General features: G+C 39.9%; 1 protein-coding gene across 12 annotated transcripts in view; it reads right to left on the bottom strand.

Annotated features, from left to right (window-relative positions):
• NBEA (neurobeachin) overlaps positions 1–22,582 on the bottom strand; it is a 438,607-nt gene that overhangs the window by 111,246 nt on the left and 304,779 nt on the right. For all 12 annotated transcript variants that reach the window (XM_077341872.1, XM_077341873.1, XM_077341876.1 and 9 more), the window contains 2 exons: positions 10,109–10,226; positions 8,962–9,064 (listed from right to left, as the gene is read on the bottom strand). In XM_077341872.1, coding sequence (XP_077197987.1) covers positions 8,962–9,064; positions 10,109–10,226 — 221 coding nt within the window. The remainder of the gene's footprint in view (positions 1–8,961; positions 9,065–10,108; positions 10,227–22,582) is intronic.

Below are 22,582 nucleotides of genomic sequence, written 5' to 3'. Positions count from 1 at the left end.
TGGAAATCTGGAGGACCACAGGTTGACTACCCCAGATTTACAGTATACCTTTACAATATGTGATGGTGGTGGAAAGTACTGTTAAATTGCAGCCTATTTATTGCAAACTCGTAGGATTTTTAAGGCAAGAGACATTCAGTGGTAGTTTGCCATTCCTGGCCTTTGTGTAACAGCCATGGACTTCCATGGTGGTCCCCCATCCAAATACTAACCAGGGCCAACCTTGCTTAGCTTCCAATGAGATAGGGCTAGCCTGGGCTCCTCACAATATACAATGAAGCATAAGAAAAATAAAGAAGGAGGAGGAGAAGGAGGAGAAGAGGAAGAAGAGGAAGAGGAGGAGGAGGAGGAGGAGAAGAGTTGGTTCTTATATGCTGCTTTTCTCTACCCGAAGGAGGCTCAAAGTGGCTTCCCTTTCCTCTCCCCACAACAGACCCCCTGTGAGCTAGATGAGGCTGAGAGAGCACTGATAGTACTGCTCGGTCAGAACAGCTTTATCAGTGCTGTGGTGAGCCCAAGGTCATCCAGCTGGTTGAAGATTAGAAGTCCACACTCCTAACCACTACACCAAGCTGGCATGGGATTTAATTTTGTAGTAGTGATAGTGATTATGGATGCAAAATGGAGAATATTCTGGATCAGCAGAATTGTCTAAATGTTTGAAGAAAATGCACGCAGATATGCATCTTTATTCTGTTAATCTCTGTGTCTCAAATATATTTCCCAACAATCACCCATTTATTTTCTCAATATTCTTTGCTTCCATGTGCTCATCCGCTAACTCTCAACCTAACTCATGCTCAACTATTTCCTTCTCACTCTCCTATTCACATTCTCCAGCACTTGCCCAATCAAGTACTTGATTTCAATCTCCTCTCATCAGTCATCATACTTCAAATCCTACGGTACAAAAATCGTAGAAAAACTAGGTTTCTTTAGATCAGTACCAAGAAGATGGATAAGGAAATATCATGACCCTGAGGAGGTGCACCTCCAAGGACACCAAAGCAGACTCACAGCTCATCATAGTAATTAATAAAATAGCTTTATTGGCAGCCTTGAGGGAACATCTACAGTATGTTCTACAGGATGCCATCACAGAAACATACATTGTTGAAGACACCTCATGGAGTCTTCCAGAAACAAATATAATTGTGCCCCCCCTCCCAGAAATTGACCCACCAAGCAGGACTCCCACAGTCATGTGAAATGAAGGCAAACCTCAGCCTTCACAGTCTGGTGCAAACCACCTAGCAAGGGAATTCCCATTCCATGGAGACACCAAACAGTACTCCTTACAGAAGATAAGATAAACAGCTTCACTGGAGGCTGGGGGAAGGGAAGTTTTGAGAGCCTCCCAGAGGGAAAGTCCAGGATGGCTACATAACAGAAATAAGATACCACAAATGAGTGGAGAATCTGTCTCCTGCAAAGCTTGGGAAGAATGCTTGAATCCCAAACAGGCAGATCGAAAAATCTGTGCAGGACGACATGACTTCCCTATTACCTCACAGCAGAAATACAATAAAGAAGCAACAGTTTATGAACATATGAGATCAACTAACGCCTTTTGAGATGAGAAATCATAATGGTTAAATGTGCAAGAAACAGTACAAAAATGAGAAAAAGCATAAAAAGAAACAGAAATATGGTGGAACTGCTGGCATTTCTCTATCGATATTATAGACAACAGATGAAGTTGGGTTGATAACATGTACAGAAAACATTAAAACATAACAATTATATACTGGTTTTAACTTTTCTCAGTATTTTTATATTGGGCACATTTTTTGTTTGCAATATGTGAGAAAAATTTTAAATGTATATAAGATTTGGAGTTTTGTCTGGTTTTAACGTGTTTTGTAAATGCTCTCAATCAAACTGGTTTTGTACATTTCCATTATTTACCTGTAATACATATTTATACATTTTTTGTCTTTTCCTTATTTTTTACTATCTGTTTTGAAGACTTGCTCCATTCTTGTTGGTTAAATGTGAGATAGACGCAGCTAAATAAACTATTTACTAGCTTTGTTAGATTGCACCTTCAGGAAATAAATGTCAAAATCAGTTCAACAGTGCAATCCTTAAAAGAATTACATATTACTGACGAGTGGCCTTAGAAAGGTGTAACTCTGCTTAAGACTGTACTGTAAAGTACATTATACTAACATGAAGAGATAGGTATTTGGCAAGAAAATTGTGCTGTTATCTCCTCTTCCACCAATCTCCTCCTGAACTGATCTATTTTTAAAACCAGAAGAATTTTTCTCTGGAAAAAAGCAAAAAGTATAGGTATGGCAGAAGTAGGAAATCTCTTACATAAATCAGAATTCTTTTAATTAAAAACTGATCAGGAAATCCAGTTTCTAGTTCAAATGTAAAAATATTGCCTGGTTCAAGCAATTTGTGAAAATGAAGGGCATTCCAAAATATTTCACAATATCCAGTCCAAAAATGTGGAATTCTTGAAAAGGAGGTATTGCATATCTTATAATTTTTAGCAACAACAAAAAAGTTTCTTGAGCTTAAATTTGTACTCTAGATTAAACTAACATTAAAAATATCACTAGTAATAATGCTTTCATAAGAAAATGCATCCCATTTCAGACAAATAAAGTAATTGTTCCACTAGGGATGACAGTGGTAATTCTCAACAAGTTCTACATCCAGATGTCGTATATAGTTTTCAAATAAAGTATTGACACCTAGATGTATTATGCAGTACAAAAAACTTGCAAAAAGACTGCCAAAAATGACCTAGAATTATAGAATCCTAGAGTTGGAAGGGACCTCCTGGGTCATCTAGTCCAACCCCTGCACTATGCAGGACACTCACAGCCCTATTGCTCATCCACTGTAACCTGCCATCCCCTTGAACCTTCACAGGATCAGCCTCTCCGTCAGATGGCTATCCAGCCTCTGTTTAAAAATGTCCAAAGATGGAAAACCCACCACCTCTTGAGGAAACCTGTTCCACTAAGAAACCGCTCTGTCAGGAACTTCTTTTGGATGTTTAGACGGAATTTCTTTTGAATTAATTTCATCCCATTGGTTCTGGTCTTTTTAAATTCTTAACATGACACCGTTTTTTTATTTTTGTTTGCGCATTGCAAACACTGCCCAGAGTTCCAGCAGCATTTTATCAACAAGGTTTCTGAATCAAGTTTTACGGCAACTTTTCCTGTGTTACAGCACTGAGGATGGTCTTTTTTGATGCATAAATATCAGCGTGTTTTTGGTGTCCTTCCCTGTTCTGCTTGCAGTCCCTTGCCTACCAATGGGAACTCAAGTGTTTGCCGCTGATACTCTACTCTTGTGATCATGTGAACATGCCATTTGCTCAGCAACTGAGTTGACTATATTACTATGTAAATTTGTGGAAATTACCCTATGGTAATTTCCTTCCACAAACACTCATGAGACTACAAAGTTCTACCTCTGATCAGTGACTAGTGGGAGGGGGGGCTTGTTTAAAAAGTTTATTGGGGTGGTGAAGCGGAGGGGTCTGAAATGCTGGTTGCAAGTTGCAGGAGAATGAGGAAGCAGAGCTTCTTCAGGCTATAGGCAGGGCTTCTTCAGGCTATAGGCAGTTTTAGGCTCGCCAGTGATTAAAAAAACCTTAACAGGAGAAGAAATGGTATGGTGGGGCCTTTAAGTTTGCACTGGAGTCTGCGATTTGCTGTGGTCCATCCTGCCCACACTCTACAAGGAAAAGTATAAAGAGGGGGGAAAGGTGGTAGTTTTTGCATTCAGAAGCCTATGTGTCACCATGAAAATTAGTCCTTCCTAGTTTGATGTATGTAGGTATGCAGGCCCAGGATCTCTGTCTTAAAGATACTGGCTGCAGGTCCGGGCAAAGCTGCAACTGATATGCTAACTGAGAACAAAACTAGTTGGAATGTAAATGGCATTGGTTAGCAATGGAATTCCCTACATGAACGCTCCTGAGGCTTCTCTAATTACTAGCAATGGTAGTATACCTCTGGTCAGTGACCATAGGAGGGTTGTTGTTTGATAGTTAATCAGGCTAGCAAAGTGGAGGGGTCTTCCCTGTGCTGTCTTGCATTGGCTCAGCAGCTGTCTAAGAGGCAAAATTATGTGTCCCCACGGAAATTTCTCGTTAGGTCTCAATGTCCATGAACTACAATTATCAAGAGGCCCTGCTGGCAGCATGTGCCAGAGTGGTGGTCAGGTGACACTGCAACCCCATGGAGGAAATTCCCCCTCCCAGAGTTACTGTTGGAACTTTTTAAGGTGCATAATTGCTGGGGGATGGGGAAACTAACATAGTATCAGAGCACATGCATAAATGGGAATGTTTTTAAAAAGTTTTTTAAAAGGATGATTTTAAAAGGTTGGTGAATTGACTGCGGTGAAAACAGCATAATAGGCCCTAGAAGTTCAAAGGATGGAAGTGAAAACATTAAGAAGGGGAAAAGGAGGATTTGGTAAAATTAGCTACAGGATTTTTGAACCTTTCAAATAGTTAGCAATAGCAGCACCACAATATGTTACAGGAATCTTGGTATTTACATTTTTTTTCAAGGATATCCATCATTTTATCATCATTATTCCGATAGGCTTAGAGAGAATGGACCAAGATGACCCAGTGAGTCAGCTTGGTTTAGTGGTTAAGAGTTGCGGTTTCTAATCTGGAGAGCTGGATTTGATTTCCCACTTTTCTATATGCAGCCAGTTGGGGGACCTGGGAATAGTCACAGTCCTGTTAGAGCTGTTCTTCCAGAGCAATTTCTCTCAGGGCACTCTCTGCCTCACCTGCCTCACAGGGTGTCTGTTGTGGGGAAAGGAAGGGAAGGCAATTGTAACCCAATTTGAGACTCCTTTGGATAGCGAAAAGTGGCGCATAAAAACCAACTCTTCTTCTTTGTGGATGAACTGGAATTTGAACCAAAGTTTCCTCAGTTCTCACAAAATGCTGTAACCACCACAAGATAAGCTGTGTGCATGCAAGAAAAGATTTTAAACAGAATAGTAACTTTAAAAGGCACCTTGAAGCAGAGCTTCTGCCTCAAAAGATGAAGTTATTATTAGAGCTACGTATAACTTTTATTATAGCTATATATAACACCCACAGCAGCCATTTTGCAGTTGTGCCCACCAAACTATGTCAGAATTCAAGGATGCCCCCAAGCGCAAAAAGACGCCTGCTATATGATAACTAAAAAGTGCTTTCTGCATACAATTGATGTACAAAGCTGATACATCAAAAGGACACAGAAAGCCATTATTGGTGGTTAATCAAATATGTTATTTAAATGTGTTAAACCTTGTTACCCATCCTGAGCCTTCAGTACAAAGTGAGATAGAAAATAGTTTAAAAAATGTTTTGCATTTTAAAAGCCTGGGGGAGGGGGGATGTGTTGTCATCCATCACAAGTCTTTGAGATGAGAAATTTAAAATATGAACAACAACTGCCATTTTGATTCCTTTTTACAAAAGAAGCACACTACCAAAACACATGTGTAATTTATCACATTTATAAGTCGACTAGCTGGCTGTTGCTCCCTTTAGAATAGCAAAACTAGGCCAACCTACTTATTTTTAGGCATCACTTGGCTTCTTTAAGGGATTTTTCTTTCTGTATGCTAACCTATGATTTGATGGAACATGTAGCAAAACAAATCTCTTCCGAAAGCTTCCTACTGGTAAGATAGCTGAAGAGATTCAAAGAGTGTGAATTACTGTAGCAGTGTCAAATAAATTATGCACAGTAAATTGGTTCCATGGCCGTGTGTTTCTGATAATGTAGGAAGGACTTAATGCTATGGTGCTTTTCTAATCTGTCCAGCTTTAATCAAGCCAAAGTTCTCTTTGGATATGCCGCTTCAAATGTTTATATAAAATAATATCTATTTTTTTAAAATGGCAGCATCACTGCAGACCAAGAAATTAATTCTCCAAGAACAGATGTTATACTACAACCTGAATTTCAATTGAATGTAGTGGACTTTGTCTTATGAGTCTAGCAATTTAACAAAATATCAGCTAACTGAACAGCTGGTTCCTTAATATTTATTTTGATATTTTTCATACAATAAATTGAATTTTTTACTGACCTTTTTTAGGCATCCCACAATGCAGTTACTACCAATAATGCAGAATTCTCTATTATATCAAACCTACATGGCTATGTTCGCATTGTCTCTATAATCTCATTTTTAATGATGCTCTTTAAATGTAGTACAGCATGCTGTCATTAGGCCTAGTTCATAGTCAAATATGTATGTTAGACTTTCATGGGGCAGACTTTAGTAAAGTCAAAGACATGATAAGAGTCATCCTGTGAACAACAGTGCTGGAAGAAAAGGGAGTAAGCGATGGTTGGGCTCTCCTTACACAAGAGCTATTGCATGTTCAAGTTGTGACTATTCCAGGTAGATAGAAACATGGTAGATGATCCAAGAAGCCTATTTGGATGAACAGAGAACTTCAGGAGGAGCTAAGGAAGAAAAGAGGAATGTTCAAGAAATGGAGGGAAGAACAGACCTCTAAAGAAGAGTATCTGCAGGTTACTAGACACTGCAGCCATCAGAGTGGCCAAAGGTAGGAGTGAGCTGAGACTGGCCAGTGCCCGTTATAACACGAAAAGCTTCTTTAGATACGTGAGGTGAAAATGTAAGGTAAAGAAGGCAATAGGCCTGCTGCTGGGTGAAGGTGGAGAGATTGACAGAGGATAGAGAGAAAGCAGAAAGACTCAATATCTATTTTGTCTCTGTTTTTTCTCGGAAGAATACTGACACATCTGAGGATGGTAGTAGGCAAGATATAGTGTCTGGGTGTTGGGCTGACCTGGACAGAGAGGTTGTCTGGATGTACATGTGCACATCAGAGTACTCAAAAAATCATCTTTAGGACCCCTTGGAGGACTGGGGATGTGCCAGAAGACTACAGGAGACCAAAGTTATCCCAATCTTAAAAAAAGGGAGGAGAGATTACCTGGAAAACTACAGGCCAGTGAATCTGACAGCCATGTAGGGAAGATAATGGAGCAGAATTTAAAGGGGGCAATCTGCAAACATCCAAAGGACAATTAGTTGATCTGGGGAAGTCAGCACAGATATGCCTCCAACATGTCAGATCAATCTGGTTTCTGTCTTTGACTTAGTGTTGGGCTTATTAGATCATGGAAACTCAATTTATGTTATTTATCTGAATTTCAGTAACTCTTTTGACAAGGTTTCCCTTGATATTCTGATGGATAAACTGAAAAAGTGCAATCTGGACTTTCATATGGTTGGATGGATAGAGAAATGGTTAGAAAACTGTACCCAAAGAGTAGTTGTCAATGGTATTTCATTAGATTGGAGGAAGCAGTGGGGTGCCACAGAGCTCTGTACTGGGTCCAGTACTTTTAATCAATGATCTGGATGAGGTGGTGGATGGACTAATTAAATTTGCAGATGACACCAAATTGGGAGGAAAAGTAAATACCCCAGAAGATAGTTTAACGAGATCCAAAACTGCTGGAAAAGTGGGCAAATGAGAACAAGATGCAATTCAGTAAGGAGAAGTGCTGAGTTCTACATCTGTTTCACAAAAATAAGAAGCATGCATACTGGATGGGAGAAACACGTCTGGATAGCAGTGTATATGAACAAGATCTTGAGCTACTTGTGGACTGTAAGCTAAATATGAGCAAACAGTGTGATGTGATAGTAACTGAGGTAGAACTGAGCTAGCCCTCTTTTTACTACCCGAAGAAGTCACGGCTTACAATCTGAGTAACCCTCTTGTGACAATGAGGAATCCAGAGGAGGACCACATTCCTGTGCTTGCAGTCAGCAATGCTGGTGAGCCAGAGCTGGAACTGACCAGGATGAAGAAGCTGGAACCAGGAATCCTGAAAGTCATTCCAAAATCAAAGCCTATAGGGCAGTGAGATCACACTGGAACCGAATGAACCAGTGAATAATGCCTGGGTGAGGGTGTGCCTTTGAAGTGAAGAAGGCCTGAGAAATGGAGCATGCCCTCACAATATGGTTTTCACCAGGACAGAAGAGGCACATTGAATATTCATCTGTCCTCATCATTTTTGTAGTGCAATTAGTGTATTTTTTGAACAAATAATTTTTCTTTTCTCTTGAAGAACAGATCTTCATCAAAAGAGCCAATGGCTGACAATCCTTTCAGAGTGATGGCAAAAAGAGAACTGAGGGAGGAAGAGGTCCCCCTCCCAGAGCAGATGATCATTAGGCAGGAAATGGCAAAAGAGCTCACAGGGGGTCTGTTGTGGGGAGAGGAAAGGGAAGGCGACTGTAAGCCGCTTTGAGCCTCCTTCGGGTAGGGAAAAGCGGCATATAAGAACCAACTCTTCTTCTTCTTCTTCTTCTTCTCTATTACTAAGCTAACAAAGAACTTCAGATTATTCACTTGGGATTGTACAGGACAACAATGATAAAAATTATGTCCCATATGCATAGGCTATCCTAGTATGGCATTGGGTTCAAATAGAAAACTGGATTCCATCCATATGGAAAGTGGATTTGAGACCACGTTGTCACAGTTCTAGTCCAACAACCCATTGTGCCATAGTGCCTCATGTACTGTAATTCCATGTAAGAGTTATTCAGTATTCAGTGTATGCCACCCAGAGCCACAAGGAATGGGCGGTATAGAAATCCAAATAAATAAATAAAATAAATAAATATAGACATGTGTCTAAGGTACATGGATCTACACAGAGTAACAAATGGATCAGTGTATAACTAGGCTACCATACATGACAAACTTGCAAATTCTCTTGAAAAGAAGCTAGCTTTAAGCTTTTTTCCCAACCTGTTTGGCTTATATCCAATAACCATAATTGGCCTTCCTCTCTGGTTCTGGTATTGTTTTTTTGTAGGCTTTTATTGAATTATTATTATTATATATATAATTATAAATGTCATTATTCTTCTAAATAAAAAGCAAAGACAAAATAAATGACTTTATATTACCTTGCTTGTGGCAAGCCATAGCTGGTTCCCACGCCAACACGAGGTAAACTGTATACAACTTTCTTGACTGTTGCTTGGTCAGGAAAATTAAACATCACAGAGGCTATAATACAAAAAAATTCAGATGTTAGAGAAGTAGTAAAATACTGGAGAAGCATTTTTGTAAAGTTAAAATGTTCCTTCAAAAACACAATAAAAATGCATTTTCTAATAAATCGTCAGCCATAATTGTCTTAATTTTTGTTTATTCATTTCACCCAGCTATATTTACCAATTCAACATTATTTTTCATCCCACTACTATAGCAGTGACTCTTCTTCCTTCCTTCCTTCTCTTTTTCCTTGACTGAGAATTGTGTAGGCATTTTTGCACATTAATAATTATCTGTACCACTATATACTTCTGGTAAGGGATGGTGGGAGGAGTTGGTCTCATGGCCTAACTGCCACGCAGGGCAGCTGTCCTGCCCCTGCATGCCCCCTCTTCCAACTGGATTGCCTGTCTGTCCAACGAACAGCCAATCACAGTTTGTCCCCTACCCCTGACCACCACCTCCCTCTTGCACTTCCCTCCAAGGCTCTGCCCTGTGGAAGTTGCACTTGCTTATGAGTTTCCTGCCCAGGAGGGCAGTAGTCCCTGGGGACTGGGGCTCCCCAGCAAGGTGCTTGGCCCCTAGATGGTAGAGCCAGCCAGCCATGGTCTTGGGGTATGGAGAGGGGGGAAGGAAGCCCCACCCAGCGCTCCTGCTGCCCTGAACAGCTCTGGCCCACCCTGCTTTGCCAAATACCTGCTGGGCCCCTGGGGGGCTTCAGCTGGTCTTTAGCGGCCGGTGGCAGCAGCGGCTGACTCCCTGCTGGCACTTCCCCCCTGCCCTGCTAAATGCCTGCAGAGGCCTCTGCAGGCATTGGCGGGTGCTTTGCAGACAGTGGCAGGAGGAGAGGGTTCCCTGTTGGTGCTTCCTTTGCTGCTGGTTCAGAATATAAAACCAGAGACTGCCTCCTGTCCTGCTATTTCCCCATCCATCACCTCTTTAGGGCCCCGATCCATAAGAAACTAATGAAAACTTCCCAAATTTTAACTTTTTTTGAGAAGACATTTCTTAAAAATCGTATGGACAAATAACGTTGCTCAGAATAACAAAGCTTACTTCTGTTTGCCATAAACACTTCCAAAGCTGTATTCTGAAGAAGATAACGTCTTGAGAAAACAGCCCGGATTTCGCTAAACATCCATTTTCCATGAAGGCCTTCTGTGTAAGCAAGAACCTATAAAATAAAAAGAACATTTATTGATTACTGAGTATCTGGTATTTATGACATAAAAGTCAGCTTAATTGTTATAACCTATTAATGTGTTATTTCTCTGTATGTTAGGCAGTAACATCGTATGATCTGACCCCTTCTGCCAGCCATATATCTTACTAGTAGCAAGATGTACTTAGCAGAATTTCAATAGACAATAGAGAGGAACCAAAACTTGCCCCAAGTTATTTACTTTTGAAACAACCATAATTTTTTCTCAGGATTTATAGTTGCTTTACTTATTATTATTGCTATTGTTACATTTTTATCACACTCATCCTTCAAGGTACTCAGTGTGGCATGTGTGAGATTACCTGTCCACAATGTTTTCTGTACACTAACACAACAACATAGGGTAGGCTAAGAGAAAGTGCATTTGAGACCACGTTGTCACAGTTCTAGTCCAACAACCCATTGTACCATAGTGACTCATGTACTGTAATTCTACCCATATCACCTCTCCATTCCCCCCAAATTTAGCTTATACCAAGAATAAAAGCTTATGCACAGAATAAAACAGTGATGAAGTCATTTCACAAGATTATTTGATAGCCTTTTAGCGTTTTTTGATATATGATAATAAAATATATCTGTATGCAGAATTTGAGAAAAGTAAAAACAATAACCATTGCACTTTTACTAATTTCTATATAAGGTTTTTTTCTTAATGCTAACATTCCTGTATCTTTTGAAGAAATCAGACCAGCATTAATGCATCAAGAACTAAGAAAGTGGATTTAAAATGGTATGATACTATGGATGCTATGACAGCAAAATGCCATTAGGTGATCACCTGAAAATACCTGGTTGTCATACTGTAGCACCAACGCTCATAGAGTTATGTTAAATATAGAATTCACACAACATGTAATATAGTCTATACCAGTAAACTCACAACAAAAATTATTAGCCCTTTGTTAGTTTTCCTGGGCAGTCAAACACAATTACATAAGCTAAATTATCTCCTTTTTGACAGGAACCATCAGACAACACACTTAGTAGCTAGATTCTATGTTCAGGTTTGTAAGATCAGAAACTTTATACATGGCAACTGAAGTTAGGATAAATGAAATTTTATAATTTGGATTTTTTATTCTCTTTCATAAACTTTTATTAGTTCTAAAATGGCTTATATGCACATGTTTTGCTATATGGGCTGTATATTTTATACTTTGAACTGCAATTGTTATTGTCTATTGTTTTGGTATTGGTTGAGGACCATAATAAATGACTGAATGGCTGACTATATCAATAAACTGTTGCAGATGTAGATTTAACTGAAAAATACACAAAAAAGGTTTAACAGTTAAGAAACAAGGAAAGAAAATATATACATTATTGACAAAGAGACTTGACTCTGTACTTGCAGGATAAATATAACATATTTTCCATAGATTTGAATTACATATATAGAAAATGCCTAAATTTATATATACAGAGAAGCTGCTGACATTGTGGCTGCTCCAAAAATGAAGTAGAAGGAAAACATGAAAGCTAGGCCTATACCTCTACACTCTACTTATTGCTATAGTAGGGAGGCAGACAGACAATGACTCAATGAGCTAATAATATTGATTTACTGAAAACTGCAAGAAAATAGTACAAGCCTCTCTTTCCTAGGGTGTTAACCTCCATGTGATGTCAGAAAATCTCTCAAATTACAATGGATTTCTAGACAACAGAAATAATTTCCTCCAGAGAAAATGGCTGCTTTGGGGGGTGGACTCTAGGGCATTATACCCTTCTGAGATCCTTCCACTTCTTGAACTGCCCTCCTCTCCACCCCCAAATCATCAAGAATTTCCTATCCGGATTCACATCCCCCAACCTGTTGTGTATGCAGTCTAGCTGAGGACCTTGCTTGAGGTTCGAGGAAGAATCGAGATTCTGAGACACCGATTGGCTCATGGCTGGCTGGCTTCCCCGTAGGAGCCAATAGATTCATATCCAGTAGCTGCAGCCTGACTGGTCATCTTGCAGCAGGGTCTTCCATGGATCCAATAAGTTCAAACTGCTGCATATCTAATCACTGGCAGATAGATCCTTTGTTCTCTATCTGTATATACTGGGGGGGTTGTTCAAGGGATTTTCAGTGAAGTTTTTGTACTTTCTTGTACTATGTCCTATCACCAATAAAGAGCTGAACAATTCTAGTGCCTCTGTGTTCCTTGACCCATGGATCCAACACAACCATCCCTGCAGTTAAAAAAAATCCAACTACATGTCTAGAGCCTCAGTTAATTAACTCTAGCACCGCAGATGGTTATTCTTGCCCTTTTATCTGTCTTGCAGTACATTGTGTTCTAGACTGCATTGTCCAAATGATGGAGTGACTGGTAGAACTGAAATACATTCCTGTAGCCATGTAAAGTGGCTTTGAGTTACTTGGTGAGGGCAAATGCTGGTTAACATTAATAATGCTTCATGTCAGTAACACTGACACTTCAGTTCCTTGGAATGCTCTGTGTCAGTGTAGAAAGCATACCAGTATCCTTTAAATTGGGTTTATATTGCTTGTATGCCAGTACAACTTCTGTGACAACAAAAGGAAAATATTAATGTTATAATTAGTTATATGTAATGTCTCATGTATAGTTTTCAGTTCTATATAAACCGCCCTGAGCCTTTGGGGAAGGCGGTATATAAATGTGAAAACAAACAAACAAACAAACAAACAAAAGTCAAATTGTTATTGTTATTTTTGTCTGTTTCCCATCCCTCAAAACACTGATAGTTAAATAATCTAAAATATTAACACAAATTATTATTAAAATCAGTTATAAAACCCCAAAGACTCACGATCTTCCCTCTGTTGGGAGAGAGGTAGAATAAAGTGCTAAGATGGAATTTTCTATATGGTGTTCAGCTGCTGTTGCCTACATAGGGAGGCTAGGTATTGCTGATGTCTCAACCATAGGTCTGGTGGAACAGCTCCATCTTACAGGCCCTGTTGAACAGTTTTAAGTCCTGCAGGGTCCTGATCTTGCGCAGGAGAGCATGGAGGAGAGCAGGAAAGACATGGCTCTGCTTGAGGACAGTTTCACTTCTCTGGGGCTGAGGGTCTTGAGCAGATCTTCCATATTTTAGTATAAGCTCCTCTGAGAGGCATAGAGGAAAAGGTGGCCCCACAGGTACAAAAGTCCCAAACCATTTAGGGACTTAAACACCTTGGACCTGATTTGGTCCTCAATCTGAAGCCAATGCAGCTGGGAGAGCACTGCTCAAATGTGCTCTCTCCACCCAGTTCCCATAAAAAACCTCAACTGAAAGCCTGGCAGAAGAGCTCCGTCTTGCAGGCCTTGCGGAATGATGACAATTCCTGCAGGGCCTGCAGCTCTTCTGGGAGCTCATTCCACTAGGTTGGGGCCAGGACTGAAAAGGCTCTGGCCCTGGTCGAGCCAGGCGAGCTTCCTGGGGACCAGGAATGATCAATAGGTTAGCCCCCGCAGAACGTAAGGCCCTGCGGGGGCATAGGGCAATAGGCGGTCCCTCATATACACTGGGCCCAGACCACGGATGGCCTTGAAGGTCAAAACCAAAACCTTGAACCTGACCAATTTACATCTTGGGGACTATATTTTGTTTATCATCCCCCCCCTTCCTTTCCTATTAAAAGATGGTTTCCTGTATGTTCACATGTGAGCTACCATTTATAAGCCCTTAGGGTTGCCAATCCCCAACCAGGGGCTGAATAACTCCTGGTATTACAACTGATCTCCAGACTATAAATTACTTATTTGTTTACTTAAAACATTTATTCAACTTCTAGAGAAAAGGGATGCTTTGGAAGATGGACTACATGACATTATGCCCCACCAAGGTCCCTCCACTCCCTAAGCCCTCTCCAGGCTCTACCCTCTAATCTTCAGATATATTTGAACCCATGGTTGGCAACCTTACCTGTCTCCTGTCTTGTGGTACACTGTGTTCCAGACTCCCCTGACTGACTGGTGGAAGGGCTGCTGGATTTGAAAGTCATCCTTTGTGGCAGATAAGGCCTAACCTTTTAGTTCTTTTGAACACTATGTAGAAATCATATCAGTGCCCCCTAAGCTAGGCTCCTAAGTCTCCTCCTGCCATCTAACCCACTTTCTACACTGGATTCTAAGTTCCTGTCTTACGCAACATTAATGGAAATATTGACACCAATCTGAAACATGATCAATGTTAAACAGCATTCCTTCTTACCAAGGATATCAAGCCCACTTTACATGTACACAGGGAAGCATACCACTGAGGCAACATGAGGAGAGAACCTTTGAGTGAAAAAATAATAATGTAGACACTTCTGTACATAAGAGAAACATCCTGCACTCAATTTCAAGGAATACACTGTATGTGAATACACTGATTTAAATATGAATGGCAAACTTGCCCATAATAAGTGACAGTGGTGAGGGAAAGAGGGAAAGAGCCTTCTCACTCCATCCACGGGCAATTCTGTCTGAAAACCTTGGAAGAGAATCAAATGGAAAACAGCACCCGAATATCTGCATGAAGATGGCTTCTAGAGGCAGCTGATGCTACCCTAAGCCTACTCAGCCCAAGGATGCACAGCATCTTTGTCTTTGCCATCTTTTTTAAAATTCCTGTGTGCTCTGTTCTGAAATGCTTTCCCTCTGTGTGTGTATTTAAAATCCCATAACTGATGGTTCCCCAGGAAGGACCTTAAACCTTGATGATTGTTAGAGGAGACAAAACAGTCTCCCCTCTTCCATGAGATCATGAAATCTGCAGAGAGCATACAATAAATTAAAATACTAGTGTTTTCTTTCTGAGCATTTCAGGATAGAAGTGATTTACAAATATGAATACTACTTTAGTGCTATTTTCGAATATGAATATTCTTCTGTGGTTAAACAGAAACACCAACTGAGAGCTGTCTTGCACCCTGCAGGTACTTGAAGTAACCTGCCCTGACCCTTACAGGAAGGGTCGGTTAGTAAAATAACGTTGTTGTGATTACTACTACTAAAATTATTTCCTTGCCTCTTTTGACTTTGGCTTCCACGGTGTGTTTTCCAGATACTGTTTATGCTATGAGCATACTTGAAAGATTTCAGACCCAAGAACTCAACAGCTATGTTTGGGTTCCTTTGGGTCATATCTAATGCTGAGTACACAAAGCATAATTAATACTAGCAATAGGAGAATTTGGCCAAAGGCAATGACATTAAAAGAACCCTATTATTAGAACTAAATTTCAATGTTTGTGTTCCATCAAATAGCTTGCATTCCCTTCTCTACTATTAGTCAATACCAATCTCAATGCTGATTGCTGTTCCCCTGTGGCTATTTTCTGCCTGCACATTGTTGGAGAACGTAATGGTACAATGTGCCTATGGCTAAATGCGAAGTTTGCAATAAAATAGTATCTGCACACTCTGAGAGCAAAAATAAAATAAAATTGCAAATCCAAATTTTAAAAAATTCTAATAATTCACCATTTAATATTTCAGGTTTGCTTCCAAAGCAGTCTTAAGGAAAAAATCCAACACATGCCATATGACAACTGAGAACTAATCCCCTTTGCTGCAGTCGATTTCTTTTTTATGAACTGCAAAGCAAGGTCCAAGAGACAGCCTCTGATGCATCTCAAGTCCAGTACATGCCTTTCAAACCTAATCAAGAGGGTGCAAAAATGTATATAGGAAGATGAAAGTGCCTTTGCCTTTGTAACATATGGCAAAAGAGCAGGAAAAGACTGAAAGAGATGTTCCATAGGGGAAGGTTAAGTCTGATGCTAATGCTTATTTAAAATGGTGACAGTCTGGAGTACTGAAGCCTTGCTGGGCTGCTTTAATTTCTCTCTGGAATAGCTCTCTCCCAACCTTCTGCAGCACATCAAAGTCTCTGGAGCTCAATTAAAATTGGATTATATTGAAATGCTCTATCTATGGGACTGTGTGCTCACTAACACTTTTCTTTCGGTAATACTCCAGATGACAGTTGCCCATCCCAATTTACACAGTTGTCATAGAGACCACAAACTAAAGCAGCGGTAACTAACAATACAAAGGAAAGGTAAGTGCTCAGATTTCTATGAATGAAGGGGTTGGCTTTCAGCTACATTGGATATACCACAAGCCGTTAAATGCAGCAAACATAAAAGGCTGTAATGTGCCAAGCAGTTTGGCAGAAAGAGGCAAAGTAAATGATTCCAGTAAAGAATTTCATTTGTGTCTTGATAGCAACCCTGTAATTAGACAACCATTTTGTGAGCAGCCATTCTTCCACCATTTAAAATATCCAAAATTAACAGACTCTCTCTAAGGATCACCAGTAGAGGTTGTATATATTGATGACAGCCAGCAGTCTGTAAATTCAAGAAGTTAATATTTAGTTTCTAATTACCAGTTTAACACAGTAGGAATGATGACTAGGTAGAGTATTTCAGTAAGGGATTTTTCAGTTCTTCAATAAATATGGAAGAACTTGCTTCCATGTGAATATTTAAAATGGAATCCCATTATACAATTGCATCCAAACTGCATGCAAAGAGAATTATACATTTTGTCAGCAACATGCCCACTGAGAAAATACATCGGTATTTATCATACATACTTTTTAAACACTGGAGTTTATACTCTGTATAATGTCAGGTAAGTACATATTGTTCAATTGACACTATTGTATACAATCATCATACCGAGAACAGATAAAGCAAAAAAATATAAGGATATAACACATATTAAAATGACACAATGAATAGATGTGGCCAGTTAAAGAAAAAAAAACTAAGTTGTCAATCTATAAATCTTGTATATTTTTGTTATATTGCCTCAAAGGTTGTCAAAAGAAAAAGAAAACCCAATTCAGGTGCTTTTGAAAAAGCAAAATACTGCTGTAAAGACAGCTTATGTTTCTGGCAGTGCCACAGAGATATACATTTGACAGTGTAGATTGCTAGTAATGATATCATGTTCCCATGTAAATGGCATGTTCTTGGCACCATAAAAACTCACAGCTTTTCTGGTAATTGGCTTACTGAGCGTCTCAAGGTCTCCTGTCCCCCCCCCCTCCCCTTTCTGCTGATCACCATGGAAATGAATGATGATTGTTAGTTTACTATATGGCTCTATTTTTCTTTAAAGCCCTGGGTAAGCATGCTCTTCACTCTCTAGGGGGGACTGTGTTAGGATTTTGAAGCAGCAACAAGGCAGAGAGCATAAAGTGCAGGCCAAAGGGGAAAGAAGCAAAAAAAAGTGTCAGAAAATCTAAAAAGTGCACAGATCAAAATTTGTCAAAACAAGGCCTGGGTTTAAACCAACAAGAAAGGCCCTACAGCTTGGGCCTCGACAAAGCATGGCTTTTTGTTTGTTTGTTTATTTATTTATTTATTTTAAGCCCAGCTGTAGAAAACACCATCTAATGAACCTGTCTGGGGCTGCTGTCCCCATCCTGTCAGGCATGTCAGGAAATGACAAGCACTGGGGACAGGCCGCCGCCAGTCATAGAGAGGCCTGCCAGCTGGAGAGTTCAGCCCCAATCTAATCACACCACCAGAAAATAACTTTTCATGCTTTCAGCCTGAAAAGATGGGCTCAAGGAGGGGGAAAAAATAAAGCGGGGGGTGGGTGTGTGGGTGAAACAATGCTATTTGGTTCAATTACATTTGCTTCTCCAGACACAATTTCCTTTTTTTTTTAAGAACAAAATTCACGTGTTTTATGCTAATTCATATTAACAGGGCCTTGAGCTATCCTCAGCATGATAGCTGCAGTGGTTCACCAGAGTAATAAACCATAAGTGTAGCACTATTATTTCTTGTGTGCATAATGATCCTTGGTTACAGAAATCCAATAAAAAGTCCAGTGTTTTCTGTTGCACATTTAAAAATAAAATATGTCAAACTCATGCATTGTTCCCTGTTCTTATGTAAACCACCCTGAGCCTCGGGGAGGGCAGTATATAAATATAATAAATAAATTATGATGTCACACATTGTTTTATACCAATTGTGGCTTTTTGAAAACAGTGCAACCACAGATCCGTCAATTAAGCCGAAGACTTCCGCTCTCCACCACAGAGCGGAAAAGCTTTCCTGGGACTAATGGCTATTTAGGCTTAGCAACAGAAGCAAACGTTTTTCTCCAGCCATCCATGGATCGTTTGCAATTGCACAACTTACCAAGCTTCACAGGAAAAGCAAACCCAAATTACATTAAAACCCTGCCATAAATAGCCATCTTTTAATTACAGGGAATAAGGTCTGCAGAATAAGATCATGTGGGATAAATGACTAAAAATTCAACAGAAACAACAAAAGTCCTAGGACAACATTCTGAATGTGATACAGAAGTATACTGCAGTAGACAAAATTGCTGTCAAACATTGCAGATTCTTTCTGTGCAATTAAGAAATTATATTTCAAAAACACTGAGCCCCCAGATGTCCCTCCAAAAGAGATAATCTGGTTACCTTAGCCTTTACCATGCATATACATATACATATGTATACATGTATACATACATATACATGCATATACATATACATATACATATACATATACACACACACACACACACATATATATTTATATATATATTAGCAATCATATCATTATTATTTTATTATTATTATTATTATATTTATATATATACCCCGCCTCCCCCCGAAGGCTCGAGGCGGCTTACATAACCCCGTCCCCTAAAACCATAAAATGACAATAAAAACCGATAATTTACAGTAATGGCAACAGCGATGGCGTAATCTACTCATTTGCTCTCCGCATCCTCAACTACGGAGGGGGGTGACGCTCTCTACCGCCAGTTTGTGAGGGGGGGGCTGATCTTCTTTCCACCCGGCCTCAGTTATAAGCCTGGCAGAAGAGCTCCGTCTTACAGGCCCTGCGGAATGCTGGTAATTCCTGCTGGACCCTCAGCTCTTCCGGGAGCTCATTCCACCAGGTTGGGGCCAGGACCGAAAAAGTAATGTAATACTGCACTATTTATCACCTAACGATGCCATCTAGTTTTAGCATATTGCTTATTGCATGTCTTATAATGGTCATTAGTGCATTGTTTTTTTTTAAATTCTGTAATTCACCTTGAGTCTCAATGAGAAAGGCTGATGGCAAATGAAGTAAATAAAACAAAAACAGTAAAATGGACAAATGATTCCTGTTGTTGTTGTTTTAATTAAAATATCCAGACTGTTTATGCATGGCATGAAAAAGCCGGGTCTGCACTCGCATGGCAGTGGGGCTAATCCCCGCATGATGCTGCTGGTGGGCCGGCCCCCTCCCGACCCCGGCCAGCTTTAGGGCTTCCAATGCCCCACAACAAGGGGCACTGATTTTTTTCTTTTGCTTCCCTTTCTTGCTGCAGGCGCCATCAACATCCATGCCTGTCCATGCCTGTGAACACAGGGAAGAGCTGGGATCTCCAGGCCCAGTACCTTCCCCGCCTATTATGTCCCAGTAGGAACAAAAAATGACCCAGTTGGCTCCACAGTGCCACGTGGCCAATGGGGCATTTTTTAATTTGCAGGAAGGTGTAATTGCATTGGTACACAATCCTGCCTTCAAGCAAAGAGAAAAAAACGGTGCCCCCCCCCATGCGCTGGAACCTTTCTGCCCCAGTCATGTCTGTGGGGATGTATTACTCTGGAGCGGACAGGGTCCACCACAGTAAAAGGTCCCTGTGGGGACACAGGAAGCAGTAGAGAATGCAGCTCTCCCTAGCAGGGTTTTGTCTTCATGGTTCATGAAGATCCTTCTATGGCTTCAGTCTAAAAGTGATTTCCTGCTGATGCATTCTCTCATTCTGTTGCTACCCAGTGAATGCCACAAAATGTTCCTTCTGGGAAAAGTGTGTGGTGGTCGATAAAGTAGGCATTTGCAGTGGGAAGGGAACTGGGGGGGGGGGAATCATCCCTTTTCTGGAAGAAAAAGGCCCTTGAATTTAACCCCCAAATGTATATTTCTATGCTGTCATAAGCGATTAAGTAGTAACAATAACCAGATATCTAATCCCTATGCTTTTGCTATCTGGTCAGATGTATATAACATCTCATAAAAATTGCTTTTTACCATTGGAATGGTTTTGGTTCTCCAAGGAAAAGAACTGTCAGAGGGATGTTTTCAAGTCCAGAATATATTCTATGTAATGAACATATGAATGGAAATATGTCCAGCTTCCTGTCATCTGCATAAGAAAAAATAGGATTCATTTTCCCTTCTTTATGATAACTATAAATTTCAATATTATTGTGGAAAAATGACATGGTAAAAAGTTAGAAGATTGGCCATGTTAATGCATAGGACCAAAAGTGCGGCTGTATAAATTTATAGTGGTTAAGAGTGGCGGCTTCTAATCTGGTGAGTCGGGTTTGATTCCCTGCTCCTCCACATGCAGTCATCTGGGTGACCTTGGGCTTGTTACAGCCCTGATAGTAATGTTTGAATCAAGCAATCCTGTCAGAGCTCTCTCAGCCTCACCTACTTCACAGGATATCTATTAGGGGAGAAGAAGGGAAAGCAATTGTAAGCTGCTTTGAGACTCCTTCTGGAAGTGAGAAGTGGGATATAAAAATAAGAACTCCTCTTCTGCTTCATCCTGTTTTCCTCATTTAGCCCAAGACAGCTTGAACATTCCCAAAGTCTGCATGCTACTAACAACACAATTGTAACAAGAGTAATACTATTCTAACCATCAACTGACATTGATGAACGTAGGACTATCTCAGCTTAGGACTGCTCTGCAAAACCAGCATAAATATTCACATAGCTCACCAAGGAATGCAAAATTACACAGATCACCTCCCAGCAAAAAAAAACAAACATTATATTTTGCCTTAAAACTGCCCCTTATAGAAAAATATTCTGCAAAATAATGGCTGTACTAATCTTACAAAAAAGCCAACTAAAATGGAGCATTCCTCTCTGCTACTGGCGATTCATACACTAGAAATATGTGAAAATTCCCGGGAATGGCAGGCATAGAGCACACTTCATGCTGTGAAAAGCACAGCTGAACCAGAGACTGATGTTGGTTTATAGTGGCATGAATTTTCACAGTGGTTCTCAGTCTTTCATATCTTATATTCCACTGACCACTCTATCAAAAAAGTGGTTCCACCACAATAGAAACAAAAAGCTCACTGTTTCTATGGTTAGGCATTCTGTTATTATAGACAGATAGATAAAAGATAGAAGATGGAAAGATAAATTATATATATATATATATATATATATATATATATATATATATATATATATGTGTGTGTGTGTGTGTGTGTGTGTGTGTGTGTGTGTGTGTGTGTGTGTGTGTGTGTGTGTGTGTGTCTATGTCCATGGTTATTGCCAATGAGTTAAAAGGCTACAGATAATCCATGGCAGATAAGGATTGGCAAGGAATGGCATGTCACAATGCAGGTAGATATAGGGACTGAGGAAAAGTGAATTCTTAGTAATTGTTATGAAAACCCTATTTCCTGAAGCCACTTTTGCAGCCCACTGGTGGTATATGTCTCACTGCATCCCACTGGCTAACATTATGCCTGATTGACACATAAAAAAGATATGCAATATATAAAAATCAAGTTAATAGATAAAAATCAATTTGTGTCACCATCTTCATCCAAATGGACAAAGGTGTTACTTTGTGGAAGGGAATCTTTGAAACCAAACCAACGAGAACAGAGGAAGTACACAGCAAAGTCTCAGTACTGGAACACCAAGTATGTCAGAAAGAGAAATCAGTTTATTAGGATGGTACAGATCATAGAATCATAGTGTTGGAAGGAACTTCCAGGGTTATCCATCTACAATATCTTAATAATTCCAACTAATATATAAATAGAGATTATATTTTAGTCCACAGTTTATGAACAACCAAATACATCACTCTCTTAGTTACTATGATTTGATGGCTATTTAATATATGACACTTTTCCTACAAAGAGAAAACCTGAATGTTGGAAGAATTCTGGTCACCATATGAAATTTATTATGCAAGTTTATTTTGATGGTTCACAAATGCATGAGTTCTGCGAGACGTGAACCTGCCATAATGCCATAGTGCCACTCCATCTGACAAACCCTACTTGGTCAGCCACAGGAGAGAAGAGCAGCAGTCAAGATGTGATACTGCCAGAGAAAGGGATTTTGTATATTTGTGCAAGACAGAATACATCTTTGGGTTGGAATGGCCAGCATAAGAGCATTTTTGCTGCAGTCCACTAATGGATTTAGATTAGAAAACTATGCCATACTTCCAGAGTCTCTCAGATTCTTCTGTTTTGATTGTGCTCTCTGCAGCTACAACCCACCATAGATTTTACTTTCTTTTTATCCCTGTGTACTTCCACAAGAATAT

The sequence above is a fragment of the Paroedura picta genome, chromosome 6, assembly GCF_049243985.1.
Source record: "Paroedura picta isolate Pp20150507F chromosome 6, Ppicta_v3.0, whole genome shotgun sequence".
In the NCBI taxonomy this organism is placed as follows: Eukaryota; Metazoa; Chordata; class Lepidosauria; order Squamata; family Gekkonidae; genus Paroedura; species Paroedura picta.
The sequence above is the reverse complement of the archived record's forward strand: the minus strand, read 5'-3'. Positions and strand labels throughout refer to the sequence as shown.